General features: G+C 46.2%; 1 protein-coding gene across 12 annotated transcripts in view; it reads right to left on the bottom strand.

The window, feature by feature from the left end:
- Positions 1-11,711: 11,711 nt before the first annotated feature.
- TRAF3IP1 (TRAF3 interacting protein 1) overlaps positions 11,712-22,162 on the bottom strand; it is a 64,515-nt gene continuing 54,064 nt past the window's right edge. For all 12 annotated transcript variants that reach the window (XM_031968263.1, XM_031968264.1, XM_031968265.1 and 9 more), the window contains 2 exons: positions 16,038-16,261; positions 11,712-14,168 (listed from right to left, as the gene is read on the bottom strand). In XM_031968263.1, the coding sequence (XP_031824123.1) occupies positions 14,003-14,168; positions 16,038-16,261 (390 nt within the window). In that variant the 3' untranslated portion in view covers positions 11,712-14,002. The remainder of the gene's footprint in view (positions 14,169-16,037; positions 16,262-22,162) is intronic.

The raw sequence follows: 22,162 nt of genomic DNA, 5'->3' as shown, positions 1-22,162 counted from the left end.
CAAAGGGAGAGAGAGCGAGCTAAAGAGATGGAGTAGAGGCGTGGAAGAGGAGACACAGAGAGAGGGAGGCGGGCGAGCCCTGTGTCAGGGACGGGAGCACAGAGGGGAACGAGAAGGAAGGACCAGCGCTAAGGAAGGAATTTGCTTGAAGGAAGGAAGCAAGAAGAAGTGAAGGTCTGTTTAAGGAAGGAAGGTATGACCAATTGTTGAGTTTAAAGAATTTAGTTCTTAATAGAAGAAAGAAAGAAAGAAAAAAGAACTTTTTAAAATAAAAGGAGGGCTAGGAATCTCCCCTCCAGAAAGGTAAGGAACCAGGAATAAAAGATAGAGAGAGAGAGAAGAGTACGGAGGAAGAAGGAAGTGAGGAAGAAGGAAGGAAGGAAGGAAGGAAGAAAGAAAGAAAGAAAGAAGAGAAGGAAGAAAGAAAGAAAGAAAGAAAGAAAGAAAGAAGGAGGGAGGAACTAGGAAAAAAGGAAGGAAGGAAGGAAGGAAGAAGGAAGGAAGGAAGGAAGGAAGGAAGGAAGGAAGGAAGGAAAGAAAGAAAGAAAGAAAGAAAGAAAGAAAGAAAGAAAGAAAGAAAGAAAGAAGGAGGGAGGAACTAGGAAAAAAGGAAGGAAGGAAGGAATAAAAGAAGAGAGAGAAAGAGGGAAGGAAGAAAGAAAGAAAGAAAGAAGAAGAGAAAAGAAAGAAAGAAAGAAAGAAAGAAAGAAGGAGGGAGGAACTAGGAAAAAAGGAAGGAAGGAAGGAATAAAAGAAGAGAGAGAGGGAGGAAGAGAGGGAGGGAAGAAGGAAGGGAGGAAGGAAGGAAGGAAGGAAGGAAGGAAGGAAGAAAGAAAGAAAGAAAGAAAGAAAGAAAGAAAGAAGGAGGGAGGAACTAGGAAAAAAGGAAGGAAGGAAGGAAGGAAGAAAGAGAAAGAAGAAAGAAGAAAGAAGAAGGAAGGAAGGAAGGAAGGAAGGAAGGAAGGAAGAAAGAAAGAAGAGGAAAAGAAGATAAGAGAAGAAGAAAGAAAGAAAGAAAGAAAGAAAGAAGGAGGGAGGAACTAGGAAAAAAGGAAGGAAGGAAGAAGGAAGGAAGGAAGGAAGGAAGGAAGGAAGGAAGAAAGAAAGAAAGAAAGAAAGAAAGAAAGAAAGAAAGAAAGAAGAGAAAAAGAGGAGAGGAGGAGGAACTAGGAAGAAGGAAGGAAGGAAAGAAGAATAAAAGAAAGAAGAAGAAGAAGAAGAAGAAAGAAGAAAGAGAGGAAGGAAGGGAAAGAGAAGGAAGGGAGGAAGGGAAGAAGATAGCTAAAAATAGTATGCGTCAGTCTGTGTTCAGCCTCCACCAGTTCTTTCTCTGTAGTATGGCCCCTTATTTCTTGATATTCTGGGTTGCCATGAAGACCGGTGATTGTTGTCATGTGTCTGAGGGATGCATGCTGCCTCCAGAGTCTCCAGAGATAGGAAGGGGTGGATGTCTACATCAATGGGCCCTTGTGGCTCAAATCTCTGAGCTCTTTCTGACAGGTAGCTTGGGATGGCAGATGGCCTGCTGGCGGGGAGTCTGAGACCTGGACTCCAAACCTGCCTTTGCTATTTCCTAGTTCTACAAGTCCCTTCATCTCCTGAAGCCTCTTTCCTCAGCTATAAAACTGGGGTCTGGAGTGAAAGAAAATAAGGATGATGATGATGATTAACGACAATGAGGATTATTCTGATTGTTATTCTAGCTGGAATCTCTGTGGTGTTTAAGGTTTACAAAGCACACTCATGCATTATCTCATTTGATCCTTATGACAAGACAGGGAGAGAGGGGCTGTCATTACATATTTTACAGATGAGGAAACTGAGACAGACAGAAGTGAAATGCTTTGCCAGGATCCCAGAGCTGGCAGGCTTCTGGTCTTTCTGCTTCCAGGCCCAGTACTGTGGCTCTTCTGTGGTTCCAAAACTGTTTCCATTATGGTAGAGTGGAATAGATCCCAGGCCCCCTAGTATCCACCTGTTGAAACCCTGCCTTTCTTTACTACCCAACTAAAGTTTTTCCTGTTCTATGGATATTTCTACAACTGACCCATTCAAGAGGGATCTCTTGTATTTTTCAATATACTTTTGCATTTAGCATATTGCTTCATAGTAATCGATTCTTTTTTAAAAAAGCTTTTTTTATTTTCAAAACATATGCCTGGATAGTTTCTCAACATTGACCTGTGCACATAGCCTTGAATTTCAGATTTTCCCCTCCTTCCCCCACCCCTTCCCCTAGATGGCAAGCAATCCAATATATGGTAAACATGTTAAAATATATGTTGAATTTACTATATGTAAATATATTTTATAAATAAAATTTTATAAATGTAAATTTATAAAAAATACAATTCTCTTGCTGCAAAAGAAAAATAAGATCAAAAAGGAAAGTAAATGAGTAAGAAAATAAAATGCAAGCAAAGAACATCAAAAAGAGTGAGAATGCTCTGTTGTGATCCACACTCAGTTCCCACAATCCTCTCTCTGGGTGCAGATGGTTTTCTTCATCACAAGATCATCGGAACTGGTTTGAATCATCTCATTGTTGAGAAGAGCCACGTCCATCAGGATTGATCATCATATAACCGTGTTGTTGCCAGGTACCACGATCTCCTGGTCCTGCTCACTTCCCTCAGCAACAGTTCCCGTCAGTCTCTCCGGGTCTCTCTGAAATCATCCTGCTGATCGTTTCTTGTGGAACAATAATATTCCATAAGCTTCTTATACCATCACTTACTTATTCCCCAAGTGATGGGCAGCCAGCCAGTTTCCAGTCCCTTGCCATAGTAATTGATTCTTGTCATCTCCTGTTCTAGATTTAGGCACTTTGAAGGTCCCCCAGTCCCATTAGCACCCACTCCTCGGAGCGTTTGTGATTTGTCATTACCCAGAAGATTTGGAAAGACTCGTGCTTTCCAGGTGGTTGGGGGAAGGGAGGAAGGAGGCACCCAGCATGGCAGCCCCTTAGTTTGACCAACGAGTTTCATGATTTTTCACAGTCAGATACATCAGTCACTGGAGGCCAGCCTTCTGAGGATGGGTTCTTGAACCCTGGCTCTCCTATAGAATGGTGCCGATCCCAGGTCCTACAGCCAGAGCTGGGGGACCTCGGAGGTATCTGTCATTTTGTAAATGAGCAAACTGACCCTGAAGGAGGCAAAGTAACTTGGCTGGTATCACATGGTAAGTGGAAGAGCTGAGAGTTGCACCCAGGCCCTCCTATTACAGAGCCGGTGCTTTGTGCTGTTTCATTGGGCAGGGTCCTGGGTTCCTTGGATCCCTCAGCTGGACTGAACCAGCTTCTAACTTGCGGACAGTCTGAGCCAGACGGAGCAGCAGAGGCAGGAATCCAACGGAAGGTTAACTTCAAAGTGAGGGAACTGGCCGATTAGACACATGTGTCGGGGCCCATGGGCGTGAGCAGGGTGGATCCCCGTATTCACACCAGTGGCTGGGCCCCAGGGAGCTGCCGGCCCGAGAAGGAGGGCTGACAGCGACAAGGAAACGTCTCCCGACGACCCTGTCTCCTCTGCGCTCACGATTCTCAGTTCTACTTGTCTAGTTGCTCTAACCCCTCCGCCGATCCCCGGTCTTACTTCCCCAACTACCAATTGGGCATCTCAAACCCCGCGGGCCATGGACGTGTGAAACTCCATCAGACCCCTCTCCTAGTGGGGACCCCCATCACCTTCCAGGAGGTGCCGTGAAGGAATTGCCATTAGACTTTAAACTGTGGGCCTCCTCCCAACCACCATCCAGACCCACTCTGGACAGCAAGAATGGGACAGACCCAGGACTTTGGGGGGGGGTGGCAGCAGCCACGGCGGGGATGGGGGGCTAAGGACTGAAGGAAACAGCAGAGTGCGTTAGTCACGGCCGGGCTCCTTGTCTCGCTCAGCACTATGGCAAAAGGTCCCCTGTGGTTCTGGCTGCCCACAGGTCCCGCCGGCCCCAGAGTCCTCCCCGTGGTCATTTCCAAAGCCCTTGTGACTGTGTGGTCGGGTCCGCCTGACCCGGACTCTCATCACCATGAGCATTTGAAGCCTTCCCTTGGTCAACAAGTAAGTGCTCAGCGAGCGTCGCCGGCGCCGGACCAGGGTGAGTGCCGGGGCTGTGCACGGAAAGCAGCGGGCGCCGCTCGGAGGGCATCCCTCCCGTGGGGAAAGCTCTGCTGGAGAAGCTGAGGTTGGAGGGAAGCCGGGAGGCGGAGGCGCCGGGGAGGGGGGGGAGCCGATTCTTGGCCACAAAAAGCCATAGAGTAGGGAGTAAGTAGAGGGGGGCGTCAGAGCGGCCGTGGAGAATCTGCATTCCGTGGAGAAGGAGCTACCCAGAGGCCCAGCTTTCCTGATGGGACCATCCTGGGTCCCTCCTGCTCATCCCTCTGAGCACAGGCTCCCTGCTTCCCAGAACCCCGGCTCTCTCATGGAGACAAAGGCTCCCCACTAAGCCCCCTGGGCCTTTGCTGGGGAGGACTTTGTGGGAGCTCAGGACATCGGCAGCTGCCCTCTCCCTGTCTGGGATTTCCGGCCCTGAGATGCCTCCTCCCGCTCATCCCCAGGCAACAGAAAACGGGTTAAGGGTATCAGGGCTCTGAGAGCGCTTGCCGGTGACAGGTGAGGTGGCTCCGAGGGTGGAGACCCAGAGGGAAAGCCCAGTGGTTTCCTCTGGATGCCAGGGAGCAGGAGAACGGCTGCGGGGAGGATTCACCTATGCCGTTGGGAAGGCTTTGATGGGGAAAGAGCCAGCCTTCCTGCCTGTTGGCAGACTGGCCTTCTCCACTGCGTGAGCGGGAAGGATCTGATGCACTTTGTGAAAACAAAACAAGTCTTCCCAGAACTGTCAGGCCCCATTAGCACCAAGGGGGCCTGACGTGCCCGCCCAGACTCGAGCCTAAACCGCCAAGCCCACGTGCTTCCTGTGCTGGAGTGCCACCCAGCCACCCGCCGAGCCTGCGCCGGCCCCACCCCAGGACACGGGCTGGCCTGGCAGGGCCAGAGAAAACCCCTTCCCCCGGGAGCTCTCCCCCCTTCCAGTGCTTGGCTCTATTTGGCAGCCTGTGTCCCCGGGATAGTTTTTATTCACAAAACCTCAGCTCCAACCAGTATTTTCGCTCTCACTTGAAGGAAAGCACAAATGCTGGGAGCAGTTCTGTGTCAATCAGGGAAAAGCTTTTAACTTCATGCTCCCCAAAAGTGCTCATGAAGTCTATAGGCCAGACACTGCAGCAGGCATTAAAAATGAGGCTCCTTGCCTTCCAGGAGACAGCGGTCTCCTTTGAGAGGTCACAGAGCCTGGGGCTTAACTAGAAGCCAGGGGATTCATGGCTATGGTGAATTCTCAGGCTAGGAGCTCCCTCCACTAATGGAACTGCCTCCGCCCCTTCCTGGCTGAAGAGTTTCCTCGAGCAGGAAATGGTTTCAGGAGGTTCCTCGGAAACCATGGAGAGGCCAGGGCTCTGTGGGGAGAGTTCAAGGGTCCCGTGAATTTTGACAGAAAAAATTGTCTCTTTAGTTTCCCTAGTTTCTGCCTGAAATTGAGCATTGCCTTCAATTATGGAGGGGAAAATAATTCCCAGAAAGGGCCAGTAGCTATCCCCAGACTGCCAAAGAGGTCCCAGGTTTAGAACCTCATTCTTTGGACCTAGACGATATCGTTTTTTTTGTATTAAATCTTACATCCTGTTGATAGAATATTGATCGAATATATCCCATCTGTTGAAGACTGTAACTATTCAATATTCCTCTTTCAATCCCTGGGGTCTAGGGCAGAGCTGTTGGGGAGGTGTTCAATAAATGCTTGCCACTTGATAGTATGGAGTCTCTGGACATGGGGTTCCCAGGAAACCTTTCTCTTCGGCACAGCTTGTCTTATTGGACACAGAACTCAGCGCCTGGTGTCCCATAGAGACACGATAAATCGTCCCCAGAAATGATCCAAGCCTGCTGGAAGACCAAATAATATGAGCTAGCCCTCTGTCTTCAACCCACTACTCGAGGGCCAGAGAATGGAAAGATGGACAGGCTAAGTGAGTGTTGAGAATTGGGTCTTGATTTTAGCACATGTCCTGGTACCCAGTATTCCTGGCTCATTCCACTTCTCCCCAGCTTTGGAAGTGAGGTGACAAGAGTCCAGATCCAGCACACAGGACTGAATCTTGCAAGGGGAAATTTAGTGGGTTTAAACTGAAAAGTTCCTGGGGAATAGATACAATGACCCAGTGGGGAGATGAATGCCCATTGTTTATGGGTACAGTTTTACTTGCAATCAGTAGGCACCCGAGGAAACCGGGCAAGACTTTGCATTTTACAAATAAGCTGTTCTGAAACCTTGTTAAAAGTGAGGGCCCTGCCATTCCAAAACTGCCTTGGAAGCTATGGATGAATGATGATCCTACAATGCTCCCCAGCAGACTTCAGAAACCCTAAGGTTTCCCTGGGAAGAAAGAGGCATGGGAGCGTGGCATCTGAAGGCAAGAGCCAACATGGGGAAGTTGGGCCAAGGGCTGGGCTCCACATCAAGGCCCTGGGTGCCGCTTAAAAGGGGTTTCCAAAACCCTCGAATAAGACAGCGTCCAGTATAAACACAGCACAATCACAACAAGCCATTGACAAAGAAATCGGCTGAAATTCTCCATTTTCCCACCCACTGATGGTTCAAATTAAGATCTTAAGGAGTGTTTACTCTTCAAGGAGGAAAAGGAACCTAAGCTGAAAGAGAAGCATTTTTAATGATACATGAGAAAATATGAACAAAAAATGACATGCTGGAGACTCTCAGAAGTTGAGATCTGCAGGAAAGGAGCTCCAGGTGGGACCTGCCAGCCCGCGCATGGAGGGAACAGTCAATGGTCAGATTTTATAGTGTCCCCCCCAAGCCGGAACTACTTGCCACCAAATATTTGGGTTAAAACAAAAAAGCCATTCAAGTTCATCCTTCACATGCTTATAGACAATGCAATGGATGAGGGCCCAAGATCCCTATTGGCTGATTGTCTGATTTTCTACCAGGGAGCTCTGCTCCCAAACCTAGACTTCATCACTGTTTCCCAATAACCTTCTCCCCCTTTGGAAGAGCCTTCTGTCCTGTGGCTTCTTTCTCTGATTGGCCTCTTCCTTCTAGAACCTCCATTTGGAGGCAGCCCTCGAGCCATTCACATCAAGTTTCCCCCTGGGATGTGTGCCTGGATTTCTTTCTCCCTCACATCTCTTCCAAGGTCCCTCTTACCTCCAAATCTTCCACTTTCTTACAGTTATCTTCCTCATTCGATTTTGTTTTTGCTACTATTTGTATCCCCAGGGTCTGGCACAAGTTGGGGCTTAATAAATGTTTGTGTTTGTTGCTCTTGAGGGCTCTGTAGCGTCTGCATTTCAAATAACTGTTGGTTAAACAATGGTCTCCAGCCCCATTTCCAAATGATGGGGTCATCTGTGATCTCAATCATTATATGTTGGCAGAGTCCTGAGGAAATGCATAAGAACTTTTCTGGTTTTCCACAGGGCTCCCCTCCACCCCAATACAATCCAGCCATGGATTGCCATTCCTCACATTGGACCCTCCCCCTCTCCCTCCCACTCCCCCTGCTTTGGCAATGGCTCTTCCTCACGCTTGCAGTCCTTCCTCACTCTATAGAGTCCTTCTTCAGGAAATCAGCTAAGTGACAATGCAAGGCGTGAAGGAGGCAGAGTCAGGAATACTGCCTCAGAGACCAGGTCTGACATCCCAGTCACAACAGCTCTTCCTGCAGTTGTGAGCAGCCAATGAAGTGTAGATATCTCAAATAACATAACGTGCAAGCCTTAAAACAGTAGCTATTATTATTATTATTATTATTATTATTAGGAAGATCACTATTACCTTAGAAACCCCTCATTTCCTTCAAGAAGGAGCTTATGTTCCACCATCAGTGAGAGGCCTTTTGGAGAAGCACCAGGGAGGACACGGAAGGCGGCCTCAAGTGTTTGAGGGACAACTGAGTGTGGGAGAAGAATGAGAAATGATCTGCTTGGCCACAAAGCCCAGGCTGGAACACGCTTTCCCCTCACTCTCAGTTTCTTTCAAGACTCCATCCATAATTATCTGCTCCATGAGGTTTCTCCTGATCCCCCACTTGCGGTTCACCTTGGAAATGACTTTGCATTTATAATTTATCTATTTTGCACAAACTTCTTTGTTTCTTATAGACTTTCCGAGAACTGGGATTATTATTTTTTATGTTGTATTCCCACTGCTTAACACATAGCAGGCGATTAACAAGTGCGTGCCGAATGCTTGACTGAATGCAGGAAGCAAGACCCCAAAGGGCAGAAGTTATTGAGAGGCAGATTCTCCATCAATCTTGGGAGAAACTTCCCCAGGACTCCAGCTGTGGGCAAGTAGGACGGCCAACTTGGTAACCATCTCTGGAACGCTTTAAAGGTTGCATGGCCATCTAAGGGGAAATCTTATCAAACTACGTCTTTGCTAAGTAGACAGATATCAAATGGAAGATTTAAACAGAATTAGAGCTCCTCCTCTTCCCCATCATGCTGAACTCGCAGTTCTCCAGACCTACAAGAGGAAGCCATTGTCTCCCTCCACTTCCCATGGTAGCCTGTAAGACCCTGCTGTCCACATGACCGTTGGGATGTTCTCATCATCAATCCTTCAATCTCTTGGGACAGAAAATAGGGTCTGGCTGGCACAGTTGGAGCGCTAGCTTGGCGGCCAAAGTTGAGGGACAAAACTCAGCTCCGCCATTGTGGTCTTTGGACCAATACTTGTGCAACCTTCTGGGCCTTAGCTTCCGAGGAGGACCTTCGAGTGGGTTTGCCGAAGTTCAAGCTCCAGGTTGGCGCCTCGATGGCTGCCTCTGTATTTCCTTAGTCACTCAGCCTGAACAGATCGCCAGCCGTGCCAATGCGTCCTAGCACAGAGCTTGCCAAGGATCTTAGGGAAGCATTTATCCTTTCCTGGTCTCAGTTTCCTCATCTCTAAAATAAGAGTAGTGGAGTCAGAGGTTCCTTCCAGCTCTGTTATCTGGGGACGCTCTTATTCTCATGCTTTATTTCTTCTCCTAGACTCAAACAGCAGAGGGAAGGCAAAGCCTGAGATTGCCCTAGAAAGGCATCTGGATGAGCCCCCTGCCACCGGGCTGGGGGGAACTGGGACACAGCTGAGCCTCCAAAGGGAAGGTGCCTTGGAGCAGACAGCACAGAGCATCACTGGATGAACCTCAATGCAGCTCCTTTTGGAATCGAGCCTGGTGTTGCCCTGGCAAAACCCAAAAACCTTCCCCGAAGGGGAAATTCAATTCATTAACATTCTGGGCCATTAAAATAATATTTACAAAAGGAGGTTTTGATGTTGAAAGTGTAAATGAATCCGGGATTCATTTGTTTTCCCTGAAACCATACCCGTGCTTATAAACAGGAGAAAAACACTTTGTGAGGGAAACTTGTCCTTGTTGCCAAACTCCAGCCCGTCCAGGAGGCTGCCAGGTCTCTCTGTGTTCCCAGAGAGCGGCGAGGGGCGGAGCAAAGACTGGAAATCAGGGAAGCGACCACGGTTCGATGCTTTCGGCTTCTACCGAGGACACCAGAGTGGGAAGCAGGTGCACTTCATCGTCCCATTTACTGGGAGGTGGATTCTTAATCAATCTTAGGAAAAGCTTCCTAAGGACTCAGGCTATATACAAGTAAAATGCCTGCCTAGTAGGGAGTGAGGTCTCCATCTCTGGGACTCCTCCGATAGAGATTGGATGGCCATTTGGACAGGTTGAACCCAAGGAGAGCACTCACCAAACCAGGTCTTGGCAAAGTGGACAAATATCAAATGGAAATTGTAAACAGAATTAGAGTTCTCCCTCCAGACCTATAGGAGGAAGCTATCATCTCCCTCCACTTCCTGTGATAGCCTTATCCAGGTCTCCCAAGGGTTCTTGGTTCTGTCCCAGAGCTCGCTTCTGGGAGTTCCACATTTTCTCTTGATGATTTCCAAGGGACTCAAGGGGTTCAAGTATCACCTCTGCAGGTCACCCCTAGATGAAGCCTTAGTCCAGCTTCTGAACATCACCCCCCATCCTTCCAGGCCTCCGGGTTGATAACCCTGAGATCGTCCTCCATGCTTTCTAATCCTCCTCTCCCTTGCATGTCTCCTCCTATCCACTAACACGGTTTCACAGCGTCTCTTCCGGACAAGCGCCATCAGTCCCAAATCGCCTTTTCTCCAGTCTCCTTCCTCTTTCTACATGGCTGCTGACCACGTGGCCGGCCTGCTCAAGAAGCTCTAGTCCCTCTTGACTCGGGGGTAAAATACATGTGATCTCCTTGGCTTTCACGCTTGCTAATTTGCTCCAGCCTCCTTTCCTAGGCTCCCCGTCTTGCTCCCCTTTCATGCACTCCTCATCCAGCCACACCGACCTCCGGCTTCTATCTGCTCACCTTTCCTGTCTCAGGTTGACCCCTTCCCTCCTTCTCAGAGACGCCAGGGAGGGGATGCTGTCCTGCAAGTGACGGAGGGAGGCTGTGTGAGGTCACCTGGAGCCAAATGGGGTCAGCGGCAAGGTAGAGATGGCCCTCAACCAGTCTCTACATCTGAACCGACCCAATCCCCACTGCTGCCTTCATATGAATTTCACTCTACTCATGATTGCTTCTTTGAGCTTTATGCTCTGTTGTATACATCACCATGTATATAATTTGCACACATAGATATCAATCTCTACCTCCCTACCTCCTCACGTTTAATATTTACTTTACTGTGTCCGTTATTCCTCCCCAAGAGAATGTAAGCATCTTGAGGCTGGAGGCAGTTTCATTTTCATTTAGTCCAGTGCCCAGCCCTAGTTTGACCTGAATAAATATTAGTTGAAAGAATCTAACAGAATATGACTAGAGCTTCTTCCATCTTTAAACACAGCTAAGAGCCCAGTCCCTTTCACTGATCCTCCATGATAAGGACCCACTAGCGTACGAGCCCCCTCCTCCTGATGCTTCCTGACCCAAGCTTTTCTCCGGAGACACCGAAGCATTGAGCTCCCATTTGAGCAAGGGCCTGCTCCCTCCTTATTCCCGGGAGCTCCAAGTCTCTCTGCAGCCCAGGAAAGCCTCAGTTCTTCCAGCCCAACATTGTGTCCTATTTCAGACTCTCTCAGATCTTGTGTAGACAATGTCTGGTCCCGCTCTGTGCTTGTGCAGCTGGTTCCTGCTTTATTCAGCCCGATTTGGAGCTTCCTTGCAGATCCCATCATTTCGGCCATCCCTTCCAACCACCTCTCAATGCAGTTTGGGGGCTTGGAGGAGGTTCATCCATCTTTTTTTCTGGTATAGAAGAGTACCATGTGTTTAACATATATTGGATTACTTGCTGTCTAGGGGAGGGAGTGGAGGAAAGGGAGGGAGTAAAAGTTTGGAACACAGGGTTTTGCAAGGGTGACTGCTGTAAACTCTCTGCATGTATTCTGAAAATCTATTTTTGGTTGTAGTTTATTCAGACAAACATTTTGCAGATTTTAAAGCCCTGAATGTGAGCTGCCAGTACAACCAGGACCACGACCATCATTCCTACTCCAAGAAATTTACTTGTCAAGAACCCATCACTTCCTTCCCGCTCCTTTCTCCCTCCCCCACGCCCTAAGTGTGGGACATTCTCCCGAGGAACACTCCCTCCACTAATGCAGTCGGACACTTTGTCTGACGCAGAAAACCCCACAAATGTGAACTGGACACGGGGGATCTTGTGGACATTTTATTTGGCAAAGTTTAACCTGCGGGTTGAGGTTCATTTACCCCCAAAAGTCGGAACAGACCTTTGAATTGTGGAAAGCAGCACGCCAAATCCTGACAGCCTCGCTAGGGGTCACCGAGTCCACTCTCTTGAGCCAGTGTCAGTGGGGTCACTATTTCCCTGAAAAAACGGCTCGCTGAGAACTTGCGAGTGGCTGGGAAGCCCATCTCGGCCACGTTCTTTCCCAGACTCACCACCAAGTCGCTTTTCAGGCAAATCCCCATATGGTGTGATTTTAGAATTCACTGAAAAAGTATAAATCAAAGTTCCCAAATGGGGAAAGCATTTAGGTGATCTTATTTGTGTATCTTTTCAAAATACTAAGCAAGATGAGGACTTAATCAGTATTCAAGAGAGAGGCCGAAACAACCATCTGAACTGATATACCAAGAACATCATTAATGGTCTTAGAACTTCTGAGAAATGCTTATCTGTCTTCGAGGAAACTTCATTTAATGCAGACAATGGAAATATCGTCGGATCACTGTGAAAAAAGGAATTTCCCTGAACTTTTCATACAAGAACAAAACAAAATACACAAATGTCCAAAACAGATAATTCAAATGCTTATAAATAAGGTTTCCAGGTGTGAACTGAACTGTACAACTCATACACTTCATAGAAAAAATAGGTGATTGTTTTTAATGAGTTTTATATAAAAGAAAAATAAATTTTATGATACAATTTTAAGACCCTACTTTGTACAAATTTTTATGCACATACAGTATATTTGCCATTCTTTCTACACAAAAATTGTGGTCCTATTTACAAGATTCATAAAAGGCATAAAAGGCATCTTGTCCCAAAGCATGACGGGGATCATCTTAGTGCTGCTTCATCATGCCGTCCAGTGTAGAAGAGACCATAAGCAGATGAGAATGTAGAAGGGAAGGAGTCAGGGAAGATTCTCCAGAAATTAAAGATATCATACGGAGAGGGGGCCCAGAGGCTTCTGCTTTTAAAAAGAAGAGATTCTCAGGATCTTCCCTGACCTCTTCCATCTAGATTGCCATATGACAGCTTTAGTACACGGCTCATCTGCCAAAGCCAGCTGGGCAAACTCAACTGCCATTGGGAGTCATTCCTAAGGAAGTTAACTTTGGATTAGATAATGGGAATGGGTGACCAGGGCTGTCCTCAGTGCACATACATAATAAGCTCAGCGATCCGAAATTTCGAAATGTAACTAGCAGGAGACAGAATCGAAAACTGGTAAGTACGTCTCCCGATACAGCAAAATCCTTTATCCGGTAACTTAAAGACTTTTGTATGTTTCTCCAATGTCATAGGTCAATGCAAAACTTAATATAAATAATATAAAAAGAGATTTTTTTTAAAAAAAGTAAGCTTTCTGGAAATGATAATAAACATGCCCACTTTGGTCTTCTCTTTGCAGTCATTACAAACCTTCCTTTTGCACTGGGGAACCATCCTCCTCCAGACAAAAGCGAAGGCGCCGGGACCCCACTGAGGCCAGGCTGAGCTCCTTCCTGAACTCAGGGGATGGTGATGGTGCCTGCAGCGAGCTGCCTGCTTGCATCTGGCCCGCGGCAACACGCACACGGGCCAGACAAGAGAGGGGACTCGGATAATTTGTGACATCCAGAAAAATGTGAAATTTGAAAGAAATCATCAACTTTTAAAACATGCAAGAAACCAACAGGAAAACAGTGCAGAGGAACCCCAGAGTCTGAGTGAGGCAAGAAGCATGAAGACAGACAAGTATTTAAAAGAACATGTGCACTTGTATTAACCTTTTCCAAACGCAGACACGAGTTGGGATCCATTCTCAGCCTTTTCAAGGCCTTTCTGTTCTACTTATAAAGGGACTAGCATCTGAGCATTCAATTACTCCGGCAACAAGTCTCTCTGTGCTTGACCTAGAAGGATCCCTCCGACCCGGAGGGCAGAAACGACTGGTAAATTTGGGACCTGGTCTCGGAGGATGGAAAGAAAGGAGGGACTCGGTCATCTGCAGCCATAACGTGGACTCTGCGTAACTCCCCAGAAGAACCGGCCAAGCAAGTGTGCAAGCAGAGGGACCTGCAGGGTGTGCTGGAGGGGAGCTGGCTGTGGCCAGCAAATCCTCACCCCACTGCCGTCCAGGTGGTCACCCTCGCCACACACCGACATTTGGAAAGCTCGGTCCCGCCGTGGCTGATGGACATAGCTTTCGATCATACACACATCTTTCCCTTTTATTGTAAAATGGACGGAGTACCAGGTCGTCGTCGGGCCTTCACCGTCGGGAGCTGATGTTGATGCTGTAGACCATTTTCTGGATCTTTTCCTCGTTCTTCAGGATGTTGGCCTTCACCGCACAGATCTTGTCCTGCTGGTCCTTAATCAGCTGCTCCAGTTCGACCAGTTCTGCCTTGAGCGGCTCCACCGCACAGTCCGTGATGCTGTCGGAAAGGGCAAGGGGCAGATCATCAGCGTGGACTTAGCTACTTGACCCTCCAAGAGGATTTATCGTCTACTGCATTAATGGGAATCTAAACAGAGATACGACCGACATGAGAACTTTCTAGTCTCTCTACTGTGCAAAGTGTGGTCCTTTCTCAAGCAGATTCAAGGCGGACCAAAGAAAAAGCTTTCTGAAAATATTCCTTAAATTTGCATGCTCAAATACACTTGTAAAATGTACATCCCAAATGGACAGAAAATGGAGACTATTATGTGGAAAATGAACTGGGTGAAGAGGAAGGGAAGAACTAACTGGGGGTGAGCTATTGCCCATGCCACAGGCCACAATGAGCACTTCCCAATCCTGGGTACCTTTGTGTGAAGGAGGCAACGGATGGAGAGACTACACTGCAACAAAGTCTTTTTAATGAATTTTTTTTCTACAACATTTCCAAATAAAGTGCTAAAGGCATAAATCAGCCATGACAGTGAGACTTTAGAAGGGGAGTTTTTTATTCCCTCTTCCCTTCACCCCCAAGACTCCACAGATTTCTTAATTCTTTAAAACTCAATTGCATTCTCCCCTGCTGGTCCTGATCCCCCTGGTCCCAGTTGAGTGCTCCCCTTGCCCCCCGAGTCCTGACTGTATCACTGCCCTGTGCAGGTTTTCTCTCTCCCTCAGCACAGCTTGTATTCCTGAATGTGTTTCGTTGAGGCCTCTGCCCCCGGGGCCAGCCCTGAACGGGCGCTTCTACACTGAACCAGCTGTAACAAGTGGGAAGGAGGGCCCAGAGCTTGGAGGGACCTCTCGACTGGGAAGTCCTGAGCCTTCCTGCCCTTCCTCCCAGATCCCTGTTCTTCCCTGGATTCTGCCTCCCTGGAGTCTCGATTCTCCATCTGTGTGTCCTGCCTTCTTGGCGAGCCGCGCACTGATCCCCAAGCCTTAGGCCTGAGCTCTCGCCCTCCCTCTGGGAAGCTCATCAGCTTTCCGGGAGCTGTGGTCTCATCTTTGTGCAGATGTTCCCCAGAGGTATCTGCCCGCCACACCTCTCCTGAACCCCAGGCCTGATCCCTAGAGAGGAGAGGCCGCTCTCTCCCTACAGTCACAAAGCTGGAGTCTAAAAGAGAATCAAAAGAGGGAAAGCAGCTCGGCAGGCTGGATGAGAGAGAAGAGGAATTGTCCATTCTTAGCACAGGGACCACCTGGGAGAGTCCACTGGGCTGACCCCAGCTCTGACCTTACTCTCCAGATGATCTGGGGTGAGCTTCTCACCAGTGGAAAATGAGAGGGCTGGCCTGGATGACCTTGGAGGTCAGAGCACCAGGGCAAGTCTGGTGTCTTGAAACACTGAGGTCATTTCAGAGCATGGACAGAAATCCCAGCACGCTAAAGAGGAGACTCTGGGGGTTAAGGACACTGTGGGAAAACACGATTCCCAAAATATCACCCCAGAGCCAGTCTTGCCCTAGGCTCCTAAAGAGGTCTCACTGCTCTATTACCAAGGGCTCTCCATTTTGGTTAAGGTTTTCCACCCCCACAGCTGGAGTTTTTAAATGGCTTCACAGCTTTGGGAATTTTGATATATTATTTTAAAATCACCTCATCCTTCATTTGAAACGCCATTCATTATGTCAGGATGAATTCCCAGGCTGCAATGCTCCTGTGAAGGGGCCTGTTCCTCAAAGTCCCAGACACACGATGCTCTTGTAAAGGACTGTGGGGAGGGGGAAACTGGGCTGGGCCCTGCCAGCCCTGCTGGGGCCCTGCCTGCCCTGCTCTGCCCGCCCTCCCCTGGTCCTACTGGGGCCCTGCCTGCCCTGATCTGCCCACCCTCCCCTAGTCCTGCCGGGGCCCTGCCCACCCTCACCTCTGCTCCTTCTGCAGGGCCTCCGCATGCTGCTTGTTTTCCGAGTGCCAGAGCTGCAGCTCGTTCTGCATGGCATCCATGTCCTCCTGGATGTAGTCCATGATCTTGCCCAGGGGCAGGGCGCTCCGACACAGAGTCTGAATGGACGTCCGAAGCTTCTCAATCTCCTTGGACACGATGTCCTTTTCCTTCTTCCAGGCTGCTTCCAGCAGAAGCGGTCTGTCCTGGGAACGTTTGAAGATAAAAAGGGGACAATCTCAAACCGAGGATGAGTAAATGAAAAGGAAAACAAAATCTCAACGCCAAAGGAAACAAGTGAGTTTTTAGGGACACAGAGGGAGCTGGAAGCTGCCAAGGTGGCGTGAGCAGTTCTTTGTGATGGGGGTGCCCATGCATGTACCTGAGGTGCCCTGACTGACTCCCAAAAGAACACGACCCAAGGCCCAAGTATCATTAAACCTTGTTGCCTGCCCCTGACCCCCCAGGCCGGCCCCTGACCCCCAAGCCTGTCCAAGAGGCAGAGCTGGGAGCATGATCTGAGAACCAGAGCCAGAAGGGCCCGGGGACTATTGTGTCCGATCTCCTCATTTCACAGATGAGAGTCCCACGGCTCAAGTCTTCCCTATTTCTGACTCTCCTCTTCCTCCAAGCTCATCAGATAAAGCTCCTTTGAGGGCAGTTTTCAGAGCACAGGGAGCAGCATGACTGAAGAGGAGGGGGGTCCATACCCTGCTACTTGTCTGTCTTGCCCTTTTCAGTAAGGCTGTGTTGGATAAAATACACCATGACCTCCCAAAGGTACAAACGATGTCACCCAACATTTAGTTGTATCCAAAATAAGCCAACAAGTGCTGACTGAATGCTTCCTGTGCAAGAGCAGCACCATGTGAAAGGTGAGAGATACAACCTCACCACCACACATCTCCCACCCAGAGTGCTTTAGGTGTGGGTGATTTCTCCAAAACCCAACCTACGAGCTGCTAGACAGTTTCTATGGAGAGTCAGTACAGTCCAAAAAGGGATAGAAGGGGGAGGAAAAGGCAGGAACTGGCCTAAACTCTCCCCAATCCCTCCCAAACAACTTTAAAATAACATCTCAAAATGAATTCTGGAGCAGCAGAACTCGCCAGAGGCCGGGGTGAAGCAATTTTCCACTTCGGGACCACTTAGAAGGTTGGCAGGAAAGGGTCCGCCACACAGGGGTGAGAGGAAAGCGTGTTGCCAAGGCAGGACCTTGGCAAGCCAGCATCAGGCCCTGGGGACAATGGACCCCCACTAATAGCTTCTGGAACTTTCGAGCTACACAACTGGCCAGGAGGAGATTGTTCCCTCTGGGTGCAAGATCCTCTTGCATTGACCACATGCAGATGTGGGTTGCAGTCCTGGGTCTCACTCCCAGGGCAAAGATGAATACCAGCCGGAGCAGGGAGCCTGGCTGCAGTTCCAGAGTGGAGAAAGCATGCTTGTGGTCACTCTAAGACCAGAGTACCAGCCAGACAGCAGTGACTGCACCTCTCTTTGAATCAAACCACCTTGGAAGAACTGAAAACTTATACACTAGCTCTTGAAACACCTACATAAAACCACTAATGCTTGGGACACAACAGGAGCAAAGCCCAACTTTGTTATAAAGTTCAAAATCAAGAAATAAGACTTGAAAAGGAGCAAAGAATAAAAAAGGGACCTGATTACAAAAAAGTCACTATGATGACAGGGATGATCAAAACAAAAACTCAGAAGAAAACAACCAAGTCAAACCTGTTGTGCCCAGAGCCTTAAAGAGAAGTGTGACTTAAGCTCCAAAATTAATTCCTAAAAGAGCTCAAAAAGAATTTAAAAAATAATATAAGAGAGGCAGAGGAAATACTGGAAAAAGAAATGAGAGGGATGCAAGAAAATCATGAAAAAAAAATTGGCAAAGGAGGCGCGCACGCGTACGTACACACACACACACACACACACACACACACACACCTGTACCTGAAGAAAACAACTAAAAAATCAGAACAGGCAAAATGGCGAAAGAGACACAAAAATCAACAAAAGAACTGAGTAACTGAGATCAGAGTTCCATGTCTTACTCCATTAGTATGGAAGTCACAAGTTGGCTACCTTGGTTGAGGGTGACATAAAAGCACATAAGAGCAAAAATCCAGCCATTCTGGAGAACAATTTGGAATTATGTCCAAAGGTCTATAAAGCCATACACATCCTCTGACCCAGGAATCCCAGTACTAGGTCTGTATCCCAAAGAGATTAAAAAAAAAGACCTATATGTACAAAAATATTGTAGCGATTCTTCTTGTGGTGGCAAAGAATTGGAAATTGAGGGGATGTTTATCAATTGGGGAATGGCTGAATAAGTTATGGTACATGATTATGATGAAATGTTACTGTGCTATAAGAAGTAACAACCAGGCTGTTCTCAGAAAAATCAGGAAAGACTTATATGAACTGATGCAAAGTGAAATAAGCAGAATCAGGAGAACAGTACACACAGCAATAGCAATACAGTACAATGTTCAACTCTGAATGACTTAGCTGTTTTCAACAATACAGTGATCCAAGGCAATTCAAAGGACTTATAATGAAAAATGCTATCTAACTGTAAAGAAAGAACTAATGGCGTCTGGATGACGATTAGAGCATAATTTTAAAAACCTTATTTTTGGGTTTTTATAATCTTTTTAATCTATAAATTGTTTCTCTTCTTGAGGAAGAAGAAAATCAAGGAGAGAAGGAAATAATCTAGGATTCACATTTTTTTAAATGAATATTTAAAATTATTTTTACATGTAACTGGGGGAAAAAAAAAAACAGTTCATGGTCTCAGAGCCTCTCCATAAAAAATGTCTTTTTTGACAAACCCAAATCATTTCAGCTAGGTGAACACGTCCAAGCTTCTGTTCTGCTTACATCCGCACAAGGAGGAAACATCTAAGGAAGAACAAAGATGGGAGACACAAAAGCAGCCTAGAACAAGACTCTTACCTTGTGAGGTTACAATCTTTCTAGGAAGAGAAGACTTGACAGACTCTAAACAGCAGAGAATGATACAATTCAGATTTAGATGGGACTATGGAAATCCCCAATGGAGTTCCTTCTATTATCATCGATCAGAAGCTTTTCTGCAACTCAGAATTTTAAATAAAGTTGCTCCAGGATAATGAATGTGAAGTGATTCAGAATCTCAGACCACTATAACTCAGAAGTTCAAAGATCAGTTTTTATTCTAGATTAATGACTTAAAATTGTAATTAGACTCATCCACTAACTTAGCTGTTTGACCTTGGGAAGGCAAAATGGAGAATTACAATTACAAATTGTAAAAAATACAATTACAAAATTGGAAGTAGGAAATGGGAAGAGATGGGTAAATCATCAACATCTCTCTTAACTCTAGAACATCATGAGTAAAATAAAAACTGGTAAAGGGAACACATTTTAAAAGTTACTATATTGTATTGTGGAATATTAACAGATTTTCAGAGAAATAAAGGAATATTGATATAAAGTGATGCAGAGTGAAATAAGCAGAATCAGGAAAACTCTATACTCAATGGCCATATCATTGGGCATGGAAAGGATTTAAAATCTTAAGCATCAAACTGAATGCTGTCCTGCTAAAAACTTGGTTCCAGAAAAGAAATGGCATATACAGCACCATTAGCCTCAACTAGTGTGTTGGTTAGTTTAGCTATGCTCTGTTATTGTTTTATTGATTGGCTGCAAGGGATGACTTTGGGGAGGAGATAAAAAAGGAATACATTAGAAATGAGGGTGAATAAATGATATCAATAATTTGAAAAACAATTGCTAAAAATAATAAACAAAAAAAGAAAAACAACTGTTTCTCATAAGGCGTTACCTGAAAGATTTGATGTGATCTGCATAGGAGATTTTAAGATCTAAATAATATTCTCAATCTGTTATTTACTTATTTCATTTTATTGGAAGGGTAGTTGGACGAGAAATCAACCTGGGAATAGGTTCGCTGTGAAGGAAATGAGCTAGGACGACATGGATAATTCACTTTTCAGTTATACACAGTTAACTATGCGTTCTTCAGAAAACATAATCTTTACTTGTTTAAGAGTAAAAAAAAAATTAATTCCAATGAAGACAAGACAGATTCAAACATCCTAGGGCTAAAGTGAGAGCAAGTGATTTGTACAACTTTTCTTCAAGATCAAGAGAGAACTTCAGAGACCATATTTGGGGGAAATGACCCTTTTGATATCAGGAGGTGCCAAATTTGAAACTCTTAGAGGAAAAACATAGTTTCATCAGTCTAACTATGGCTTCTTATGTGTCTATCAGCCACAATAAAGACATTGTAAACCTAATTTTCAAGTCAATAATCTCAGTCAAGAAAAAGTGACTGCTTGTCCAGAAAGTCGGAGATCTCTCTAAAGATAGGCCTGTTCTGACAAATGTACTCAAATGTATAGAAATCTCTTTATTGGAAGTACATTTCAGATAAATACCTTTATCTTCCCTAATGGGAGGGGGAAATGACAGTGCTCAAACCTGTACTTACATTGCTTAAATGCCCCATAATCTAATTTGCTGAACTTAAAACAGACCAGTGACTTTATCAAAAGAAAAATGACATTTTCCTTGTTCATTAACATCTTTCTTTTCTTCCCTTTTTCTCCTTCACTCTTCATACCCTAGACACACACACACATACACGCACGCACGCACACACTCTCATCATGCACAGTGCAGTCTGGACTTTCAAGCTCTTTCCTTTGGAAGGACTGTGTTTTCTGAGCTTCCTGAAATTCTCCCATATAATTATATATACAAGGAAGCCAGTAACACCTTGATTTAACGTCCTCCCCAGGAGATCAATCAATTACTCCGAGCAGTTTCTCCAAGCTATATAAATATTGAGGTGGCAGAGCCTGTGGGCGTCTCCCAGGGCCACAAAGTCGCTCCCCCTTGTCCCCTCTTGTCCCCCTACCTGATCATCTTTCTTTTGGATGCCAGCTGAGGGCTGTTTATTCAGCTGTGTTTTCTGGCAGTGGGGCCCGCAGCCAAAAGCATTTTAGCAGCCTCTGGCTTACTGATGAATGCAGATATATATTTTAGAAAAATACTTCTAAGATTTTACAGCTGAAGATTTACTTGCTTTTGATACCTAACACTACTTGCATTTTGCCACACACGCAGTCCCTAAAACACGTCAGCATTTACACTTGCGATGATTTTACAACTTACAATTGATTTAACAAGGAATCAGGAGCCAAAGAAATAAACAGTATTGGAGGCAATTTTCTTTTGTTTATTTCATCAAATTTCAGCATCACTGCTTCTGGAGATAAAAGGTTAAAAGCAGCAACTTCACCGACTCTTTTGTTATTCAGCCAATAGCTCTTTTTTAGAAGCAGGTGTTCTATTATGGGATGATTGCTAACTTAAGACTCTCAAGACTGATTTGTAAAATTAGTCAAGATTCATGAAGATAAATGTATTGTGCATTTAAAAAATTCAATATCTGAAAAAAAATCAATTAAGAATGATCATTTGTGGTACAAAGGGAACCATAAGGTTCTCTGAAGCAGCAGGCCTATGTGGGACAATTCCAATAGGACCTGATTTCTGTCTCTCTTGTGAATAGCAGCGCGTCTTCCATGTAAATTCTAGCACACCTGTGCTCCAATGACAAAGCAAACCCAAAGTCTGCTATGCAACACTGATCCAAACCAAAGTCAAGCCCTTTTATAAAGCGGGCTTGTATTACATCAATTCAGCAAAATCATGGATCCCGTCATTTTACTCCCCTGCAAACACAAAGAGGGAGTCTTGTGAAAGACTGGCCTTCTGCAAAGTTTCACTCAAAAGGCCTTCTTATTCTGTCCTATATATGTGGTTGCTCATCATGAGCATAGAGTAGACCCATGGTACATGGTGGCAGCCAGGTAGTGCCACAGTGCAGAGTCCGGAAGATTCACTTTCCTGAGTTCAAATCTGATCCCAGATATTCACTATCTGTGTGATCACTGGGCAAGTCACTTATCCTGTTTGCCTCAGTTTCCTCATCTGTATATAATGCGGTGGGGAAGGAAATGGCAAATCATCCCAGTATCGAAGAGCTGAACATTAACAAAGTACATCTG

This window comes from Sarcophilus harrisii, chromosome 4 (assembly GCF_902635505.1).
Source record: "Sarcophilus harrisii chromosome 4, mSarHar1.11, whole genome shotgun sequence".
Lineage (NCBI taxonomy): Eukaryota > Metazoa > Chordata > Mammalia > Dasyuromorphia > Dasyuridae > Sarcophilus > Sarcophilus harrisii.
The sequence above is the reverse complement of the archived record's forward strand: the minus strand, read 5'-3'. Positions and strand labels throughout refer to the sequence as shown.